This window comes from Bacillus rossius, chromosome 6 (genome assembly GCF_032445375.1).
Source record: "Bacillus rossius redtenbacheri isolate Brsri chromosome 6, Brsri_v3, whole genome shotgun sequence".
In the NCBI taxonomy this organism is placed as follows: domain Eukaryota; kingdom Metazoa; phylum Arthropoda; class Insecta; order Phasmatodea; family Bacillidae; genus Bacillus; species Bacillus rossius.
Genome location: NC_086334.1, coordinates 64,842,168 through 64,865,371, shown reverse-complemented (window position 1 = coordinate 64,865,371; position 23,204 = coordinate 64,842,168). Strand labels below are relative to the sequence as shown.

General features: G+C 37.9%; 1 protein-coding gene across 7 annotated transcripts in view; it reads right to left on the bottom strand.

Annotated features, from left to right (window-relative positions):
* Window positions 1–23,204, bottom strand: part of LOC134533267 (stabilizer of axonemal microtubules 2) — a 107,132-nt gene that overhangs the window by 5,748 nt on the left and 78,180 nt on the right. For 5 of the 7 annotated variants that reach the window (XR_010075285.1, XR_010075283.1, XR_010075284.1 and 2 more), the window contains exon 9: window positions 15,164–15,232. Coding sequence is in view for 4 of the 7 variants with exons in the window: in XM_063370709.1 (XP_063226779.1) it covers window positions 15,177–15,232 (56 nt within the window). In the remaining 3 variants the exon portion in view is untranslated. Of the gene's footprint in view, window positions 1–15,144; window positions 15,233–23,204 lie in introns of all 7 variants that reach the window. The other 2 variants (XM_063370708.1, XM_063370710.1) reach the window with 1 other exon arrangement.

Sequence of the window (23,204 nt, the reverse complement as noted above, 5' to 3'; positions counted from 1 at the left end):
AGCGCTTTGTGTAGGTATCTTTTCCGTTTAAAACAATGTATTTTAAAGTAGAAATATAAAATTTAATTTTGGTCATTACCACTTATTTATTTAATTAATAGAAATATGAAGTTGTCTGACGTGTAAATTTTCTTATAAAGACGTTTTTCAACTGTAACACCCCTCGTGCCTCTAAATTAAATTATTTTAAATTAATTGAAAAAGACCTTGGAAACTGCTGGGTTCAAACATATTGAGGAAATTAAAGTTATTGACCAGAGGTGGCACGAGGTGGAGAACAAGACAACACAAGCAACTTGGGAGCTAGTGGATCGTTAAAGAGAATAAGGTAGGTATATAATAAATAAATAAACACTACACAAGTAGCTTGGTCTATAGCAGTGGTTCTTAACCTTTTAGTTATGAGGGACCGTTTTACCAAATGTATGTCTTGCCGGGGACCACCCAGTTGGTTTACCTAAAAACCTAAATTAAGGGTTGTTTGATAAAGAAAACAAGCACAATTTTATAATTAGCACTCATTTCTTAATTATTTGGCAAAAATCTAAAAGTTACAGATTTTAATTTAATGTGATTTTTGTGGCTGCATACTCTTTACTAACTTCTGAATTCTTGGTTCAGTGCTACACAAAGCTAAACGCATGTCGGCAGTGGCATCCAACCGATTTCGATGCTTGTTTTTAATAATCAGAAGCGTCGAAAATCCCTGCTCGCATAGATACGTTGATGAAAATAAAGTTAGGTAACGTATAGCAATGTCTCGAAGCTTTGGAAAAGAAATTGCTTTTTGGCTCCAATAATATTCAAGATTTATTCCTGATTCGAATGTATCTTTTAAGTTCGTGTCGTGTTGCATTTCAATCACTTCTTCTTGAATTTCATCAAAGACTTCGGAAACATTGACAATGAAAGGATTCCGGATCAGTTTCTGAATACTTTTGTCCTCACAGTCAGGAAAATAGCGATTGAATTCACTTTTTAAATTAGTCAAATGGATCATCATGTTCTTCTGAATTTCTTCTTTAATATCTGCACCTAGTCCGTCAATAATTTGGTTGAGCGTATCAAATGCAGAAAAGTTTTTTCTTTCGACCTTATTGATCCATAGCTCGATTTTAGCAATAAATGCCCTGATTTTATCTTCATATGCAAATATGTTGCTCATGCCTTGCAACTTCAAATTTCCTGACCCTTGCAGTTGAAGATTCAATTTATTTATTTGCGCAAAAAAGTCGACCAAATAAGCAAAACGTACCTTATATTCGGGCTCGCAGAACTGATCTAGCAACTCTTTGTTTTCCTTGTTAGTTAAGAATATTTGTACTTCCTCTCTTAGTTCGTACAGCCTCCACAGCATGTTTCCTTTGGAAAGCCAACGAACTTCTGTGTGGAAAAGCAGAGTTTCGTGTTCAGAATTCATGTTAGAACACAACTGTTTGAATAGACGAGTATTGAGTGCGCTCTTTTTAATGAAGTTAACTACTTTTATAGCAGTTTTCAGAGCCATAGTGAAACATTCCGGGAGCGTTTTGGCAGCCAATGCTTGACGGTGAATAACGCAGTGCGTCGTAATTGAGGAGGGATTTTTGGTTTTTATCAATGCTGCAAGACCAGAGCGAGAACCAAGCATACCAGGAGCACCGTCAGTACAAAACCCGGCAAGCCTTTCCCACATAAGTCCATGTTCCTCCATATATTGACTTATAGCATTCATAACATCTGCACCTTGCGACGTCGTTTTAAGTTCATGAGAAAATAATAACTCTTCTTTAAACATTTTATTGTCCTCCAAAAATCTAATAAATACAAGTAATTGACAGCATTGCGAAACATCTGTAGACTCATCACATTGTAATGCAAAATAAGGGATGTTTTTAATCTTGTCAATAACTTGGTCTTCAATATCAGTTGACATTTTTTGAATGCGTGACTTAACTGTGTCATTAGAAAGCGGTATTTCACGAATTTTCTTTTGAGCTTCCGCGCCTAAAAGCTCCTCTGCAACTTTGAGCATACAGGGCTTTATTAAAGATTCGCCGATTGTGTGTGCTTTTTTCGATTTCGCAATCAATTTTGAAACTTCAAATGATGCAGATAATGTTTTTTCAGATGTTGAATAACTTGTTCCACTGGGTCCAAGTTTCATTTTTTTAAGATTTGTTAGTTTGCCTTCAAAGAATTCTCGCGAATGGTTACAGAACTTCGGATGCACGGTCTTCAAATTACGTTCCAACTTTGCCGGTTTTAAAGCGTCGTTAGAAAGAACAGTTGCACATAAAACGCATTGCGGTCTAGTTTCTCCATTAATTTCTATTGAAGTAAATCCCAGCTTAATATAGTCGTCGTCATATTTTCTTTTTGGTGGCATTTTCCTGAAAACAAAGTTTTAGTGATAATACAGGCAGGTATAATCTTATGTATACCTTATGTATTACATGTATACCTTATCTTATGGATAATAAAAATGTGTTGTTTTGACAAGCTTTTATTTGTGAGGTCTATGGCCAGCTGTGGGAATGACGGTAAAAGTATCTACTACTCAAGATGTATCAAATGAGCCCAAATACGTCGGTATTATTAAGTAGGTACCTATACTTACATATACATCATAATCTGCTCAATTATACCAAACAATTGCATTGTCACCGAAATGACATTATTATGTATTCCCGACTTTGCCTCTCAATTGGTTGAGAATAACTGCTTTGAAATATTAAGTTGTAATGGTACGATTCCACCAAAATACTGTGCAGCACAGTGCAGCACACCGGTGGAATCGTACCTTAAGGTTTAACCCGAAAAAACAAACAATGCAAGTCAAATAAGGCTCGTTATTAATTGCTCACTAAAACGGTTAACCTAACCTACAAAAGTACTGAAATGTGCATTATTTTCCGTTTTATAAAAATGATTAAAAACAACAGTAGGTACCTAATAAGAAACCTAGCAGATTTACAATGTGACGAAAATAAAGTAAAATTAGTAATCCGCAATTAATTAGTTGTGTGGCATACCTAAACCAAACAAATAGATAATATTTATTTTACTTACCTACGTAGTATTTATATCTGGAGTAGTTATCCTTACTTCCTTACTAATATTATAAATGCGAAAGTAACTCTGTCTGTCTGTCTGTCTGTTTGTTACCTTTTCCCGGCTGAACGGCTGAACGGATCGTAATGAAATTTGGCAAGGAAATAGATTATATCCTGGGGATGGACATAGGCTATCTTTTGTCTAAAAAAATAAATTTTAAACTGGTTAAAAAAATATATCTTAATTTTATGTAACGTGTGTCATAGATATACAAACTGTTAAGTGTCATTCCTCTATGTCTGCCGAGCAAGCTTTCAAGCCATTACGTTACGTTTTGCTATTGTAAGGAACTAAGTAGAGAGTAAGAAAAAAATAAATATCTTGACAGTTTGTAGTGTCGCCATATTTGTTTCAATTTTCAATACCGTTTTTGTATATTACAATTTAAATTATTTTTTTACAGTACCTACTTATAACTTATTTGCAAGGAGTTTGGTTTAGTGTTTATAATTAATCTGCTGAGCGTCAAGAGTCTTAAGCCTAGTACACACTAGTAGACATGTTGCGCGATTTTGGTCTCTGAGACATGTCTAGAGTTGTCTATGTAGACATGTCTATAGACCAATCGTTGTCTACGAGTCTGTTGCGAGACAAAAAATCGCAGGTCTATGGTCTCCCGATTGGAATGGGAGACCTCATCAACTGTAGACATATTGCGCAACATGTTGCCAGTGTGGACGTCATCTGCGACGAGAGACGGGACACGTCCCAGTCTGTCTCCCGCGACTGTGAGTGTGTGTTTCAGCCGTTTTTAAAGTTTTTCAATTTATTTGTTCCAAATGTGGTCAAACGAAAAGGTGTTGAAACTGATTGAAGACTTTCATGCGTCTGCTTGTCTTTGGGACGTGACGAGTTCCGATTATAAAAACGTGTAAAAAAAAAAAAAAAACTGGTGCTTGAATTACTGGCTGCAAAGTACGACGTCACAGTGGCAGACATCGAAAAGAAAATCCACAATCTCAAAACATCCTTCAACCGGGAGCGAAAAAAAAAATAACCTGACAAGTGGGACCTCTCCAAAAAAGTCTACATGGTTTGCGTTTGATTATTTGCTATTTCTGTTACCAGCCAACGAGTCAAAGGGCAGTCGGAACACAGACTTGCAAGATACGGACACACTGAGTGGAAACAATGGAGATGAAGTAAGTAAAAATTATTTATAAACACTTTGTAGACGAAGCCCGAGTGAGACTCGGGCAAGGGAATTTACACAAACGATCTGAGCCCAGGGTGTGACTCGGGCTTCACATAAAAATATTCCCTAAAATGCTGCACGAGTCTTAACTCGGACGCCGTCGTGTTGTGTTTATCTTAAAAGGCTTTATGTGTTGTTCTGCCATCTGTATTTTTGAAATCATACAATGTTTGTAAGATTACTCGCAAGATCGCGCGTACTGTCAGTTTTTATAATAACTCTAGAATTAAAATCCTAGGTTTTTCCCCTTTTGGAATATTTGTGTTTCTTTGTAAAAAAAATTATATGCTTTATGATAAAGAATATTTATTGGCCTTTTTTCAGTGAGTATATAAAAATACTGTAGTAAGGTTGTTTTACTGATTGTGTAATGTTTGTTTATGACATATGACTGATTGAAAAGTCTTTGTATCAAGTATAAAAAAATTTTCGGTTCAAATATTTTGCTAAGAGCATTATGTACTCTATAAATAGGTTCAAACAAGAGCATTGGTATCGTAAAAATGGTTTATAAACCAAATTCATTCAAATTTCTTTTTCTTATTCCCACCTACCCCGTATATCGTATCCTCTCTCTCTAACCAACTTCCCCCTATGTTCACATTCCCCTCTTTTCTCCTGCCACATTTCATAATATGTTCTTATATTTATATGTATTCTCTTTATCTCCTCTATCTGCCTTATACAAATTCACTATATGTCCCTCGGTCCCACCTCCTTCACAACTCATCACTCATCCCAACTTCACACATCACCACTAACCTATCTCATAAAACCCTCCCCCCTAAATTGGTTAATTCTTAGATTATTTGTATAGTTTATATGTTTAATCCAATAAATTCTTTTGTAATATTAAATCAATGCTGATGAAATAGTTTGAAAATGATATATCAGAAAATCATGAAATACAGTTTAATGTATAATTTATTATTTTCAATATCATTGTTTTTTCCACAGACTATAAGTATCATGGAAAAAAATCTAAATTTATAATATTAATTATTTCATCTAAATAAAGGTTTAAAAATTAAATACATGCAACAAGTAATTAGTTAGTCATAACCATTAGCTACATTTTTGAAGTTAATGTAACATTTGTAACTCCATCTGGATCAGGACTTATTTAGCTAGGCTCAAAATTCTTTCAAATTATTTATTGAATCATATCATTTTTATTTAAATTAAATTAACTAAAATCCAACTTTACTTAAACTCTTTATTAATAATTAATTTATTGAATCATATTGCCAAGCTACCTCTCCCTCTGGAGAAACAAAGTAATCACGAAATTCGTCACGAATTTTATGCAAGTTAGCTGAACATTTTCGGGGAGTGTTCTGGAGATCCACCAAACGAGTCCTTTCATCAATTTCCCTTCTCCAGAATCCTTCAATGAAATTCCCATCACCATCGTACGAGTCAAAACTTCCGGGTGGGGTGTAGGCATGTCTTGAAACTGAATTTCTGCGTAAAAAAATTGTGTAGATAGATGCAAGCCAACACGACAGTCTCCACTTTATTTGGCTGTAAAGCTATCGGTTTTAGAAACACTCGGAATTTGGAAGACATGACACCAAATACATTTTCTATGATCCTTCTAGCTCTACTCAGTCTGTAGTTGTACACTCTCTCCGGAATGTCTAATGTATGACCAGGGTATGGTTTCATCAAGTACACAGACATAGCAAATGCGTCATCTCCCACAATAACGTATGGTACCGGTTCCGTTCTCCCTGGCAATGCCTCGCTTCTAGGTACATGTGCAGAGTTGCTATTTAGATCTGTGTACAGTGAGGTGAACTTGAAAACACCCCCATCAGAAATACGTCCTTGGCATCCAACATCAGCGTACAAAAAGTTGTAGTTGGCATCTGCAACGCCAAGCAACACAATGCTGAAAGTTCCTTTGTAGTTGAAATACAAGCTCCCGCTGTGTTGTGGGGCCACCATGTGAACGTGCTTGCCATCGATACTGCCTATGCAGTGTGGAAAATTCCACCTACTCTGAAATTCATGGGCAACAGCTTTCCATGTAGCTTCAGAAGTCAGTCTCTGAAACAAAAAAAAAAAAACTAAAATAAATATTAACAATCAGCATTCGGTTAATGAATCTATATTTTACATTAATTTTTGGTGGAATATGAGGAAACTATGTGATTTTTTAAATTAAGAAATAATTCTGTTCAGTTCTTGAAAACTTTAAATTAAAAAAAAATATTGTCCTTTTTGTTTCAGGGCAGCTTAGATACTGGTGATATTCAGGGAGAAGAAGAAGAAGATCTAAATGTAGATAGGGAACATGAGGACGACCGCCAACCTTTCAGAACCCCAAGAAACCCTCCTAAACGCGTCCGAAAGAATGAAGACTCCCCTGCACAAGAAGCTGTCAACTGCATGAAGTCCCTATCTCAAATTGTTGCTACCAGAGATGAGAATTCGGTATTTGGTGAATATGTTGCGAATAAAATGAGAAACTGTAACAGGCCTAGGGTGGAGGTCTCTTTGGCTCAGCGGTATATTAATGATGTTTTATTTCGATTGGACATGGGCCTGCTCGCTTCTGAAATTCCGTCCATTCAGCAGCTACATACACATTCACCTTCCACCTCCATCCCATCAATCACAACACATTCCCCATTGTCATACGTTTCGCAAGACAGTTATTGCTCAAATCATTCTACACCACCTGTTGAATTTCAGAAGCAATTACAGCCAAGGGATGAAATTAGCAATGACATTCGTGAGTTTGTACAGACCTATAACAATGTGTAAATGTTTTGCATTGATTTATTCATCTATGCCTAACTTTATGTTTATGCAGTTAAGAAGTGAATAAATACTATCGTTTAATTGAAGTTCGTGTTTTATACATACCTTTACATATTGTTTTAGTGATGAGATAATCGCCTCGCAGAACTCTGGTACCATTTGCGATATTGCCTGCTTAGATATTCTCAAGGTGTACATGAGGCTTGTGAAAGAGTCTCCACTTGCTAGGAAACGCAGGGTGACTGCCAGTCGAAGAGAAGCTGGAATAGTTTCTCTAAAATTTGTATCTTTCTTCATTATTAGTCCTCCAACCCTCAGAAGCAAATCTTCAAAATCAGCAGACGTCAGGCGGGTGAAATTTCGAAAACCCATGGCGTCTTCCAGTCTTAATTTATTTATTAACGTATTACCGAACCTAGGTCCTTCTGCGAGCACTTCGCGCGTCCACCAACGTTTACGTTTTCGCGTTCTTTCACTTGCAATTAGCACTAAGCAGGAACTCATTCCGCACAAAACAATGTCCTCCATGATGGACTGACACAGACGAGACGAGAAATTCAAATCGTAGTGTGGACGCTAGACGAGACGAAGGAAGGTGCCCATAGACGGTCTATAGACCATGTCTCTAAACCGTCTATATACAGTCTGTAGACAAATCGCACAACATGGTCTACTAGTGTGTACTAGGCTTTAGGGCTACTGAGACCGAAGACCAGAAATATTTATCAATTATGTAATATATTGTTGAAAAATTTGAATTTTACTATTTCAGGTAGGTCGATTTTTTTTATTAATTAGAATAGTTACGTGTAATTGCTACTTCCTTTATTTCATATTAAACATTATGTTTGGTTGAGTGTGAGATAATTTTATTTATGTATGTTTTAATTTCATTTATTTTCTTATATATATATATTCTTACCTACCTACCTACTTCTATTAAATTTCAGGTGGATGTTAACATTGTCATTCCAGTTGAATAATTTTTTTTGACAAATTAGTTGTTATTTATACTTTTTGTTTCATTTTGGACTTTTTTTTTTTTTTTTTTTTTTTTTTTTTTTTTTTTTTTTTTTTTTTACTTACTTAATTCAAAGATTTGTGGTGTGTACAGGGAGTGATATCTCTATTAATTTCTATACTCCTTTGGATAAGCAGAATATGGCCACCACAGTTTTACATATCAACAAATCCTACAAATGTTTTAAACATTATGACAAATAAAAAATAGTTTCACAAACATCCTTAGTTTTTTTTGGTGTGTATAGTTTGAAGTTTAATATTATGTATGTACGTAAATTCTTAAACATAGAGTTATTTATTAATTTATTTAGAAAATTATTCATAGGTAGGTAATAAGTTTTCCTTTATATCTCTTTCGATTTGGAGTCTTTCCGAGCCATTCGGGGTCCTCAACATCACCCCCTCCCCCCCCCCCCCAGGTGGTTAAAGCCCCAAAATTTCGAAAGTTTAATATTTTTAAAAAATATTTCTCTTTCGATTTTAAGCGTTTTCGAGCCATTCTGGGTCCTAGAACCCCCCGCCTTCCTCTGGGAAAAAGCCCCAAAATTTCGATAATTTTAGGAATTTCAAATATCTATTCTTTCGAGATGGAGTGTTCCGAAACATTCGAGGTCCTGAACCCCCCCCCCCCCCCCCCCCCTCCCTTTTCACAAAAGTGAAAGCCACAAAATTTCGAACAATTGGAGAAAATTGTATTAAAATTAAGTCATTACGAACTAAAGTGTCCGGGGCATGGTGGAACTTTTACCCAAAGTCGACTTCGCACCCAATTTTGTGAGAGGGGGGGGGGGGAGTGCAAAACTCCAAAATTACGAAAAATTTCATTAAATTTCCTAAAATTTAAGTATACTTTTTTACTATTTGGAGTGTTTCCGAGCCATTCGGGATCCTCAAACTACCCTCCCCCCATAAGGAGTCAAAGACCCAATAATAAAAAAATTTCCCAAACTTTGGAAAACCTATTCTCTTTCGGTTTGGAGTGTTTACGAGCCATTCGGGGTCTTTAACATCACCCCCCCCCCCCCCCCCCTTCTCAGGGGTCAAAGCCCCAAAATTTAGAAAATTTCAAAAATCATTCTCTTTCGATTTTTATTGTTTCCCTGCCATTCAGGGTCCTCAAAATAACCCCTCCCCCTCTGGGAACAAAGCCCCAAAATCTCGAAAATTTCAGGATTTTCAAATATCATTTCTTTCGAGATGGAGTGTTCCGAACCATTCGAGGTCCTGAACCTCCACCCCCCCCCCCCCCTCCCCTTTTCTAAAAAGTGAAAGCCACAAAATTTCGAAAAATTGGAGGAAATTGTATTAAAATTAAGTCATTACTAACTAAAGTGTCCGGGGGATGGCGGAACGTTTACCCAAAGACGTGTTCTCCAACAAATTTGTGGTAAAGGGATTGGGGGAATGCAAAACCCCAAAATTTCGAAAAATTTCTTAAATTTAAGAATACTTTTTTTTACTATTTTGAGTGTTTCCAAGCCATTCGGGGTCCTCAAACTACCCTCCCCCCACAAGGAGTCAAAGATCCAATAATTAAAAAAATTCCCAAAATTTCCAAAAACCTATCCTTTTTCAATTTGGAGTGTTTACGAGCCATTCGGGGTCCTCAACATCACCCCCCCCCCCCCCCCTCAGGGGTCAAAACCCCAAAATTTAAAAAATTTCAAATATCATTCTTTCGATTTTTATTGTTTCCCAGCCATTCAGGGTCCTCAAAATCACCCCTCCCCCTCTGGGAACAAAGCCCCAAAATTTTGACAATTTCAGGAATTTCAAATATCATTTCTTTCGAGATGAAGAGTTCCAAACCATTCGAGGTCCTGAACATCCACTTTTTGCAAAAGTGAAAGCCCCAAAATTTTGAAATATAAGAATATATATAATTGGATTTTGGTATGTATGACGTTGATAAACTCTTACACCGTTTGACCGATCGCCATGAAAGTTGGCACATCGAAGTGTTTTTATCATGAAGAAGGTTTTTATGCTATCCATTTTTTTTTGTAAATCGCCGCTAGATGGCGTTGTAGCGCATCAACTTCTAAACCTTTCAACCGATCGCCCTGGGTAAACAGAAAATCATAGGTCACAGATACACAAACAGTAATTATGTGTCATTTCTTAATGTCCAACACACTAGACATATCGCTATCCATTTTGCTGTAACTCGCGGACAATATATCACCCGGTGTTCAGCCCGGGCAAAGCCAGGTACTGCAGCTAGTTTACTATAACTACCTTCGTGCACTAAGGAAATTTGCTTTTTGCTGACGAACTTTAAAAATTAAACCAAGTACTGTAGTAGGTAGGTACTCGTCACTCTCTCAAGGCCACGTTACAAATCCCTACCGCTCATTACATCGTCGACGCTACAAGTGACGATCGGCAACCCGCGCCGATAAAACAAAGAACGAATGGAACGAAACCGCCACCCCCCCGCCCTTTTGCAGCGCATTTCGCCTTCGGACTCGTGCCACGCGCGGCTCGCGTTGTTTCGACTCTACTCATTACGTCACATATTATTAGGATGGCTTCGCGGACCACTTGGAATGCCTCCAGGGACCACCAGTGGTCTGCGGACCACCGGTTAAGAACCACTGGTCTATAGGTTCCTGGTTTTATTTAAAAATGTAAACAATTAATTCGGTTTTCCATTTGTTTTGGCATTTGAAACTTTCCCATTGAAGGGTATTTACAATATATTTAACTTATTTAAAATGGGCCGGCCCGATATTATTAAAACAACACATATTCACCTTTAACAAACGACGATTACATAAACAAAAATTTGAAGTATCACACAAAAATTTGATTCGTCCAATGATTACATAGATAATTAGTTTCCTTGATTCTACGTTCTTGAGGATTAAGTTCTTAAGTCACTGCTCGCTGGTAGGCTACTCATTCTTTTAATGTAGTTCGTAAATAGAAAGGGGGGAGATGTTTATTTCACATTATCACCCGGGTCTTTACGGTAAGACGTCGGGCCGAGAAAGATCTCTTCTAATGGGACTCGGAGCTCGAGTCCAGGACCACAAGCTGGGAGCAATTTGTCTCCCCAGCACTTCGACCCTGTCTGAAACACAAGTCAAATTCAAAACGAATTAGACCTGCTTCCAGACAGTCATACACAGTCGGCGCAAAAGGCCAACAAAAGGGAATTTGGGGAGGAGAAAAAAAAAGGCCGGATTACTCACCAAACAGGGTGTAGATTCCGGGCTCACGAGATGTCTCGCGCCGACATCAGGATGGCGCACACCGAGATAGTGCGGATGACACGGAAGAAACCAAATTTTTAGTAAAATAAAAAAAAATTAAAATTTAACTAAACATAACTTTTTCTAATGACTACTCCTGACTGGCTACTGTACAAATGGGATCACATCCCTCAAGACCGCTGACTACATTCTTAATAGAAAGCGTTTCCGTCGTAGCCGCGACAAGAGACGGAGAGAAGTTTTGCCCGAACTGCTGCGCGGTTAGTAGCCAATGTCAGAGTCCCCTCATGGAGGACCACGCTCCTAATTAAAACGGGCGCTACGCTAAGGCCCTAGGGAGAAGGAGGGGGAAGGTTCGGTTCTAAGCCGAAAATTTCCGAAGGAGTCCGAGGCGGTCGTGACAACAATACGACATGCGCGCTCTCTACCGGCGGTAACAGGAAGCTACAAAGAATTGACTCTAACAGGACGCGACTAGAAAGAATAGTGCCTTATGGCGTAGCAGGTGGTGCACTCTGGCGGCCTAAAGGGGAACTAACGGAGGCGGTGAACTGACCCCCCGCCAGGTGTCACTGGCGTTGTCTCTGCTCGCTGGCCACCAGGGCCGAAGTTGCTTTTTTTGCCGCTAGATGTCGTGGAGGTCTCTGTAGGACAAGGGAGAATGTCCTTGGAGTTGGCCATCGTCTTGGCGAAGTTCACGTCAGGTCACTGCTCCTAGCATAATTTCTCAGAACTAAGGGGGGGTGGAGAGAGAGGGGAGGGTGGACAGAAAATGCCACTAAGCTGGGAACGGAGGTCCACTGGAGACCCGTTCGTGACGAGACTCGCTACTCTCGGCAGGCCTCTAAGAAGTAGCAGCTTGCAGCCCAAAAGCTGCTCTATGCAATTTTGGTCATGCAGGGAATTAATATTACAAACCCGGGACGTGACTGCAGGCGAGAGAAATTTCAACCGGGCTGCCCACGTCCACATTAGACAGCAAAATATCAATTGGCCCCTGAGAAAGGTGCTTCAGTCCAGTGGCACAAAGTTTAAGTACTTAGAGTACACCAGCCTAACAAAGTGTAAATCCCCCCTTTAGCAACCAGATAAATTGAAAAAATAAAATTTCCAAAATTAATTTAAAATTATAAAAACAAATTTAAAAGGGTGTCGAAATGCCTAATTTCCAGCACAAAACGTTATTTCCTTTATCTGATTGTCTGCGTCACCGCAGTGTAAGTATCTTTTCCATATAAACAATGTATTTTAAAGTAGAAATCTAAAATTTAATTTCAGTCATTACTACTTATTTATTTAATTAACGGAAATACGAAGTTGTCTGACATATAAATTTTCTTTTAAAGATGTTTTTAAACGTTATTTCCTTTATCTGATTGTCTGTGTTGCCGCGGCGTACTGCTTACAAAAATGTAGCCAGCGCATCATTCATGTTTGGTTATGTTGCTTCCCGTATAGAGCCCGTACACGTAGTCGAATATCGATATCTCGCCGATTGGATACATAGCGCGCTCTCTGTCAACTGCCGAGTTAACTACATTTGATAGCCCGCATTCTTTCGTGGCAAGTGTGTACTACGACATGTTAGTTCACGTCAGATTCAAGTGGCTTGCGTTCGCGTTAAGAGTTTTGGTTTTTCTATTTAAAGTTGAAAAAAGGTTTTTGTTTAGTGAATTATTGATATAGATTGTTTGGCATGCTCTTGTATACTCCACATTTTTTCAAATAAACATACTTTCCATTAACAGGTTTTGTTTTTATGAATAACTTTACCTAACAAAAAAAAATTTTTCCGCATGATCGTCGCATCCCTACTTTTTAGACTTGATTTTAGAATAAAATGTGCGACGATTATGTGAGAAAACACTGTAACTCTCCTACTGGTGTAAATGAAGCTTAATTTGTTTTTAAAATAATGGGACAAATTTTAATCCGTAATGTCCTTCCATGACGGTACATGAAGTGTTTTAATAGCTGAAAAATGTAAGTAAACAAAACCATAAAAATTTATTGTTTTTAAAATGATCTACATACCTGGAACATTAAACATACAGAGCCTTGTTTAATTAGTGTTCTCTTCAGAGGTAAAAAAAAAATTAAATAAATAAATAAATTCATAGAGAACTGATGTCTTTTTCTGTCCTTCCGTGATGTTGTATTATAATGTTTATAAATTAATTCTACATACAGTAGAGTCCCGCTAAACTGAACTAATTGGGACCGAACCCTGTTCGGATTAGGCGGAATTTTCTTATATAATGCCATTTATGGTCTTTATGAGGCGTGGGCTATTTAACATCTGATGTGTCAAATATTAAAGATCAGACACAAAACACACCTTTATTATTTAGCATAATATAAATACGTAAATATTTAAGTACTATGTACGTAATCATATTTTTTTCTTTTTAGTTGAAGGAGAAATAGATAAATCATAATTTTCTTATTTACATATTAATAAACGTAAGACATTACTTGAAAAAGAACTTGTTTTTCTTTGCTTTTCAAGGTTCATAATTGTTATAAAAATATTTCTTTTTTCGTCCTAGCCCTGTTCAGATTAGGCGGATTTTCGGATTAGCGGGGTTCGGATTAGCAGGACTCTACTGTATATTAAAAAGCAAACCTGATGTCAAACCATTCCTAACAACTCACATTTTCTTGCAAAACATTTTCCTAACAAATATTTATAATACTCAGGAAATTATTATGATTGAATTGTTAACATGCTTTCCTTCCGTGACAGAAAAATTCTGTGGCCTGACCCTAATGTCTATAATCATTAAGACATTTTTCATGAATTTATTTGAAGCAATAATAGTATATACAAATGAGGAAACAAAATGTGGGTCAGTTGTGAAAAATGGCACTTAGTATGCCCTAAGAAAAGATCATATATTTGTTACCGCCCGTTAAAAATTTTTGCATGCTATCTACCTCATCTTTGCAACTCAGGAAAATACCTGATACAAGCCACTTTACTTACTCTTGTGGACACTAGAATTATTCTCCTCTTAAGGCTTTACTGCTGTATATGACATAGGTAATTCGAATTATTGCACAAGTCTACATAACAGCGGTCGCTAGTTTCAAGCTAATACCACAGAAATTCTCAAAAATGTTAGTTTTATAGCAAATGCAATAAATACATGTTCATCGTCATTGCATTTCGGTGACATTTTAACACAGATTTTTGGTTATTTAAGATCTTCCTGTATTCACTAGTCCAGCATACACAGTGTGTTTTTGACTCTTAATGCACTAACAGGCATTCCAAGAGGAGTGCCTCCCAAAGTGTTGCCAATAGCGACGGCCCAAAGTGATGGTCTGAGGGGTCATGGAAGGGACACAGCTATTTTAATAGTTACCAGCATTTCAGTCACTTTCATAAAGTAGGCAGCATGCTTCCTAACAAATTTGTTTTCAACAATCAACAAGTATTAAAAATTGAAAGGCTCTATTGTCTAGAAGTTAAGTTCTAAATTTTTCATGTTTTAAACACTTTTGTTGGCCCTAAATCTGACAAATTTCACAATTTTTAAAAGCATTCAAACAAATAAATTGAATACGTGCTATGACTGCATCTTTCGGTTCATTGTCTGAAGCTCCCCGCCGATGATGCCTCTGCACTGTGCCTTCTGAGGGGGCAGCTCCCAACCCTGAACAGGACTGCCAACAAGCTGACATGCTCACCAAGCAAAACCACCACCAGCAGAACTATCCACAGCAAGCAACAGAAGAGGAAGGAATAATAAAAGATATCATAACTGTCACCAGACCTAAAACCTTAGTTCTGAAGTTTGCACACTAGCCCGGAAGTTGGGGGTTGTTTGAAACACTCACTTGGAGGCTGTATGAGTACCTGTGGGAGCCGATCAGCCAAGGCACATCTGGGCGGCAGCGCACGGCGGAGCGGGCGACTTGTAGCATTCTGGAACATTCACTGCGTGTCAGTGCACACGGCATCTATCCAGGGTCGGGGCACTGCGTTAGTGATGCAGATGGTAGTGTAAAACATGTAGCAGAAAATTACGGTGCTTAAGTATCTTTCAGAGAAGCTGTTTGCAAACTTAATTTAACTGAGTACTCAAGAGTTGTGAATGGAAATATTTTCCACTCTGAAAATTTTCTGGAAAATACCACCACATAGGTATATTTTTTTTATTTTTTCTAATACCAACATAGATACACATAATCAAAGATAGGTTGATAAATTAAGATACTACAGTCTTTCTATGCTGTACTCTGTTCTTGTGTATTGAGTTTAGTATCCATCCTCAGTATTTACCCTCTATTACAAACTTTTTATATCACTTGAAAAATTACCAGGGACATAATTAGACTAGTTTCCACCCAGGGCAATAACTCATCTTGGCGATCCCCCTTTTTTTTTAAACCAACCAAACCGAAACCTTTCCTGATAACACTTCATATCGCCACCACATATTAATTCCACTATTCCAAATATTTTCGATTCAAGTAAATAGATTTATTTGCAGTTATTTAATTTTTAACACTTCGTAAGTTGGATAGTACGCAAAAAATACTAGTTTTGAAATATTTTGCATAATACATGTATTTATCTTTCAATACAAGTAATTCAGTTCATCTGCCCTCCGACTATTTTTTTTTTGTGTTCTAACACTACGATATTCAAGTAAATATCTATTGTAAAAATTACTCTGCCAGTTTAGAGCCCCCTTCCCCCCCCCCTCCCCAAATGCGGCACCCGGGGCACACGCCCCATCTGCCTCCCTCTAGTTACGTTCCTGAAAATTATGTTACCAAACACATTGAAGTTAAATGTAGGTATAGAATTGTGGAGTATGCTTATGTAGAGTACATTTGGTATTTCTTTACCAACTATTGGCTCACTTGTTTTGTTATTTGGGTATGTATGAATAAAACGGTTGAAAAAATTGGTTTTTTCTGTAACAGTATAACTGGTTAGAAAATTTTCAGGTTTTCATAAAATGTCTGGTAAATTACCAAAATTTTCCCAAAAATATTTTTCTGGAAAACAAACATCTCTATAACATACAATTACTATTTTTCTCAATGCAAGTTGAACTGAAAAATTACAATTTCAATTAATGCTTTCCCAAAATATTGTAAATCTTTAATAATAAGTCTTATAAAATTATAATTGCATTAAACCTTAGCTTTTCCTCTGGATTGCAAGTTAAACAATTGAAGATGATGTTTACACGAATGTTCACCAAGTATTTAAAAATGAAATAGATTATATGGATATAGGATATAAAAAAATATTATTGTGATTTACATAGAAAAAATTTAATAGTTAAATACCAAAACTATGATTACATGAATAATGAATAATGTAAACATTATAACAGAATTTAATAGTGATAAAATAGTTTGGTAGTTACCTAGTTAGTGGCAAATACATTGGGTGTTTTTCATGACTCAGGTTTTATTAACAAATTATAAATAAACAATAAATGAGACAGAAAAACATTATTAAGTTCATTCCACAAATTCCCAACCTCATTACCCATGGCCATACTATGAATTAGTAAATGTTATGGAGAATACCACACATACTAAATGTTTCTATTGGTTCACAGTGCTCACTGTGTTTTGCAGTGATTTGACCTTAGTTTTACTGGCTATTGTGATTTTATTTATATGTATTAGACTAAACCAAACTGTCCTTAATGTAAAAATTTCATAATAAAATTATACTACAAAACAAAACATAAAAACAAAATTGTTATTAAGACAACTGTTGCAACACAATTTTTATTTATTAATTTTTTTTTTTACATGAGAACAATCTTTATAGCTTTTAAAGGTTAAGTTTTGGTAGTTCCTTTCTTATTAGCAACGCTTGCAATGCTAGGTTCTATATTTAAAAATAGATAGCAGCACAAACAATTCTAGTTTTATTTACGGTATTTTTTTTAAATTTAAGCTTTTCATCTATTACAGAAAAACTACATGTTTTTAAAAACTTTGAACCCCCATAACTGTGTTTTACACTCCTTTTTGTTGGAAGAAACTAATTACATCGTAGCAAAGACACTTCGTTTATTTACTTCTTCACTTACAAAGCTCACTCACATAATTTTATACATCGATGACAACTAAAAAACAATGCAGGGCTGCAACTCCAACACATGAAATATCACTAATATAATAATTTACTTCCCAACACTTCCCTTTAAATTATTAATAGTTATATGTGTGCATACATATACACATATATATACATATATATATGTGTATCATAAGGTACAATGCACTAGACAAGACCCATTTCAATCAAAAATTTGCAATGTTTCTCCTTTGACAAAGGTTTTGTCAGCATGTCCGATACCATTTGTTCAGTAGGTAAATAACATACTTGGATGGTCTTTAGCTGGACATGTTCTCTCAGGAAATGGTAACGTATGTCAATGTGCTTAGACCTCTGACTCACGACTCTGTTTTTTGACAGACAAATGGCCCCTCTGTTATCACAATATATGATGGATGGTCCAACCTCCTGAGGCTGCAATTCTTTTATCAATTCCCTAAGCCACAGAACCTCTTGGACAGTGAAACTGAGTGCTATATATTCTGCTTCCACCGTGCTCAGTGCCACTGTTCTTTGTTTCTTGCTGTGCCAGGAGATTAGACCCCCCATGAATTTAGAACTACAACCTGTTACTGAGTGCCTCCTGTTATTTTCGCTGCCCCAGTCTGCATCACTGAAAGCAATCATTTCCGGGTCAGAGTTCCTGTCATATTGCAGTTTCAGATTCTTTGTACCATTCAGGTACCTGAGGATGCGTTTAACGGCAACCCAATGACACATCATTGGATTACTGTTGAACTGACTGACGCAATTTACAGCTTGTGCAATGTCGGGCCTAGATATCTGACACAAATACAACAAACTACCAACCGCCTGCTGAAAAGGAACCTTTGTGTCATCTTTCTCGCTTTCTTCATAGCACTCATCACCTTCACTAAATTCTGTTGTATTTCTCGGAGTTCCCTGAAGTTTCACACCTAAATCCATGGGAGTTGCGACGGACTTACTGTCAGACATTTTGAAGCGTACAAGGATCTCGTCGATATAGGGGCGTTGATCAATCCATAACTTGCCAGAGACACGATCCCTGGTGATGGACATCCCGAGGCAATATTTGGCTTCCCCTAGGTCCTTCATGTTGAACTTCATTTCAAGGCTTGACTTAACCATGTTTTTAAGATTTTCGTCGTTGGAGAACAACAGGAGGTCATCAACATATATAGCGACAACAATAACACTCTCGCCTTGATGTGTGAAGTAGATGCAAGGGTCTGCTTTTGATTGGTTAAGACCCATTTCGATGAGAACTTCATGGAGGCGTTGATTCCAACACCTACCACTCTGCTTTAGGCCATACATGGCCCTCCTCAGTCGCCAGACTTTGTTGTTTGGCTTTTCTCCAATTTCATCGGGTGGTTGTACGTAAATCTCTTCTTCGAGGAAACCATGTAGGTAAGCTGCCTTGACATCCATGTGTGCAATATTGAGATCGTCTTTCGTGGCTAGGGCAAACAGGTACCTGAGTGAGGAGTATTTGACAACTGGGGAGAACACATCTTCGTAATCTATACCTGGCCTTTGGCTACATCCTTTGACGACCAAGCGAGCTTTGTAATTTGGCTGATCTGAGGAGGAGTTCTTAAGCTTGAATACCCACTTGGTTTTCAAAGGTACTCTACCTTTTGGTAAATCAGTCCACTAATATGTTTCATTGCATGAAAAAGATTTCAACTCTTCGTCCATTGCTGCTTTCCACTTCGAAGCCTGTGGACTCTCCAGAGCTTCCCTTGGTGTCAATTGCTGCTTTCCACTTCGAAGCCTGTGGACTCTCCAGAGCTTCCCTTGGTGTCAAGGGCTCATCTTTACCTGAAGCAAAGTATGATACAAAGTCCTTGTCACTTTTAGTTTTTCGGAGGCGTGTAGACCGTCGTAGGTGGAGTTCCTGTTCCAAAGGTTCCTTATCAGAAAAACCATAGAAAGGTTCTTCGGCACTGTCGGACATGTCTTCATTGGGATCACGGCTGTCATGAGTTTCTTGATCCTCACTAGTACCATCTACCTCACAACTCTCGTTTGGAAGATCAGTCAGGGGCATTGTTAAAACATCCTTGTTAGGGCTGTCTTGCGTGTGACTTCTTTCTGGTGGACTCATGACTAAAGGGTTGCTCTGGCTAAGCATTTTGCCTTCCAGAAAAATTACATCACGGCTGACAGTTATTGCTTTGGTGGTAGGGTTTATCAAGCGATATCCCTTTGTGTCTTCACTATATCCCACGAATTTCATCTTCTCAGAACGGGCGTCCCATTTTTTTCTCTTTTCTTTGGGTACTTGAACCATGGCTTCACACCCAAACAACTTCAGATGGCTCAGGTTTGGTTTCTTCGAGTACCAAGCTTCATACGGGGTTTGGCCTTGGAGGGCTTTGGTAGGACTTTTATTATTCAAGTATACCGCTGTCGTAACAGCTTCTGCCCAGTATTCTTTAGGGAGGTGAGCATCTTGTAATAAACACCTAGCCTTATCGACTGTCTTTTTAATTGACCGTTCTCCCACTCCGTTCTGTTGAGGTGTATAGATGACAGTCCTTTGGTGCCTTATGCCTTTCTCTTTTAGGTATTGTGACATTTTATAATTCACGTACTCCGTCCCGTTGTCTGATCGCAGCATTTTTATCTTCCTGTTGAGCTGGTTCTCTACCAACGCACAGTACTCTCTGAAAAAGTCAGGCACTTGATCCTTGGACTTTAAGACGTAGACATGGGTGTACCTGGAATAGTCGTCCACTAAGATAAAGAAGTACCTGTTGCCTCCAAGGGAAGTGGTTTCCATCGGTCCGCACAAGTCCGTGTGAATCAATTCAAGTGGTTCCTTAGACCGATATTCACTTCTTTTGAAGGGCTGTCGACTGTGCTTCCCTAAAATGCACACTTCACAGGGTTTTGCACTGTATTCAACACTCTCGACACCGATGGCCATACACTTTAGTGAAGCCATATCTTTCCTGTTTAGGTGACCTAATCGCCTATGCCATAAATCCTGTTGTGAGGTGATGACACAGGCCCGGTGATTAGTTGGTGTATCAAGCTGGTAAACTCCTCCATGTTCTGTTGCTGTGGCAATAAGCTTGTCCTCGCTGTTGTAGATTTTTCCACCATCACCATCAAAAATGACCTTGTTGCCCTTCTGTACAATTTTGTTGACAGAGAGAAGGTTAGTGGTAATGTTTGGTGAGTAGAACACATCCGTAACCTCAACAACATCGTCTCTCCCAGACACTGAAACACTGATATTTATGTTCCCCACTGATTCTGTTTTAATTGTCTCGCCATTCGCAGTGAAGATTTCCAGCTCACTTTTATTTGAATCCTTATAATGTCTGTACTTGGTGAGGTGCATTGAGGCACATGAGTCTAGATACCAACGTTCACATTCATTTGATGAATTAGGGAATAAGCATGCAAGAAATGCACTTCGGTCCTCTCCCTCCATCCGTTTTCCTCTACCTTCACCAGTTCTAGTTTGGCTTCGGCACTCAGCCGCAAAATGTCCTACCTTGTTGCAATTATAACATCGGAATGTGTGAGGCCATCTCCTTTCAGGTTTGTTTACATTTAAGTAGTTCCTGTTGTTGCTGGCGGGATGTGTCTTATTTCGTTGACCACTGTAGAGAGCTGAATTTCCTGGTTTGCTTTCACTACATTTTACATCCTGCAAAAGCTTGATTTTAATGGTGTCTGCGGTAATCTGAGTACCAGAATTCTCTAATGCCATTATCATTGGTTTGTATTCGTCCGGTAGGCCTGCCAGCAACAACGTGCCAATCCATTCGTCTGAGATGTCAAATTTAATTTCCCGGAGCCGCTGTGCCGTAGATATAATTTGATTGACGTACTCTTCAACAGAACTGCAATTATCTAGCCGGGTGAGGATCAGTTGTCTGAGTAACCCTACCTTGCGAGTCAGTCCCGAGTCCTCAAACAAAGTTTGTATGGTGTCCCAAGCTTCTTTCGATGTACAGCATTTTTCAATGTGGTGGATTAGGTCCTTTTCCACCAGCAACGATATCTTCGCTAGTGCTTTACCGTCTTTTCGTTTTTCGTTTTCATCTGTGATACCCTCATTTACGACATCCCAGTGGTCATCCAGCTTTAAAAGGGCCCTCATGTGGAATTTCCAAGAACAGTAGTTATCGCGCCCTTTTAATTACTCAACGAAGTTCAATGCATTCGCCGCCATGATACTTAAGGTGCGGAAAAACAAACAAAACAAAATTAAAATATTCGCGTACGCGCATGAATGTCTCCGATTTCTTTTTCAATTACAGTTCCTGGGCCCATAACCCATGTTGGAAGAAACTAATTACATCGTAGCAAAGACACTTCGTTTATTTACTTCTTCACTTACAAAGCTCACTCACATAATTGTATACATCGATGACAACTAAAAAACAATGCAGGGCTGCAACTCCAACACATGAAATATCACTAATATAATAATTTACTTCCCAACACTTTTACTATTTCATAAACAATATTCACTAAGGTTATAAATTCAAACTTACAAAATCTATCTAGGCAAACTATTTAAGTGCAAACCACAGATGTATCATAATAAGAATTATCTATGAGACCAACAGTGCAACAACAACAAAAAAAAAATAATACAAAAATATTCATTGCACACGTACACAACCATCTCATTTTATAAGTTACATTATTGGCAAAGCACTTTCCAATGTGTGTATTACTAAATCATACCTTTAAATAAAGATCAATAGTATAGACATTAAATATTAAATGTATGTATTTAATCACTTTACCACGAGTGATGTGACTAGAAGTTCCCAAGGTCTATACTATATCAAACAATGATTACTTAGCAACTTGTTCTAAGGGGCGTAGCCGGGGGGGGGGGGGGGGGGGGGGGTAGGGTTTCTAACCCCCACCCCCCCTTAGCAAAAATTATTTTTTCTTAACTGTAAGCAGGTTAGCTAAAAGCCTGGGTGTCTTACTGCTATCACCGGCCACTGCACTGGAGGGGAAGAGTAAGCGAGCCCTACCGATTCTCCTTCCCTTCCCCTAACCCTGTCGCGAGCAGAAGCTATAAGGTTGTGACGCCGTGACTGGTCCCAAGCTTTCAAATATCTTACACCTACTGTATTTAACCAGCGCAGTAATTATAAGCAGGTGTTGACTAGGCTTCCAAAAGTGTAAGGATCGCTGTATGTGTATAGAATTGAGACGACATAGTGTCATGTAACTCTTCAAGCTAAAGCTAATAATTGTTTCCAGGAATAGATCAGTTCTGCCGAAACCCAACCCTTTTTATTCCTTTTTTTTGTATTGTCAAGCTTCGAGCAAGATTTATGATTTTGAGTGGACGTAAACAAGGCACTTGGATTGATAAAAATATCTTTAATTAATTTCTTACTTCATCACTCAAACAATTTTTTATCAAAAATTTAACAATAATTTTACCATTACAATATTTAAAGTTAAGTACCGAAAACTGCTAAAATAGCACCATTTTACACCTTAAAATTCAAATTTTTCCGGGGGCTTTATTAGGGGGGGGGGGGGGAGGAGACCATGCTTCTTAACCCCCCCCCCCCCCCATACACAAATCCTGGCTACGCCACTGCTTGTTCTATGTCATAGGTACATAAACTCTATCTGATAGTGAGACGTATTAAACGTTTACGATGGCATTAAAAAATTTGACATATGTAATTAATACGTGACATATGTATTGAAAACTAAAGAGTACATACACAGAAATAAATTTCTGTGTGTTTGTAATATAAAAGGTAATCATTTAAATGACACTGGCTAGAATGAAGTTATTTTCTATAAATCACCCCTA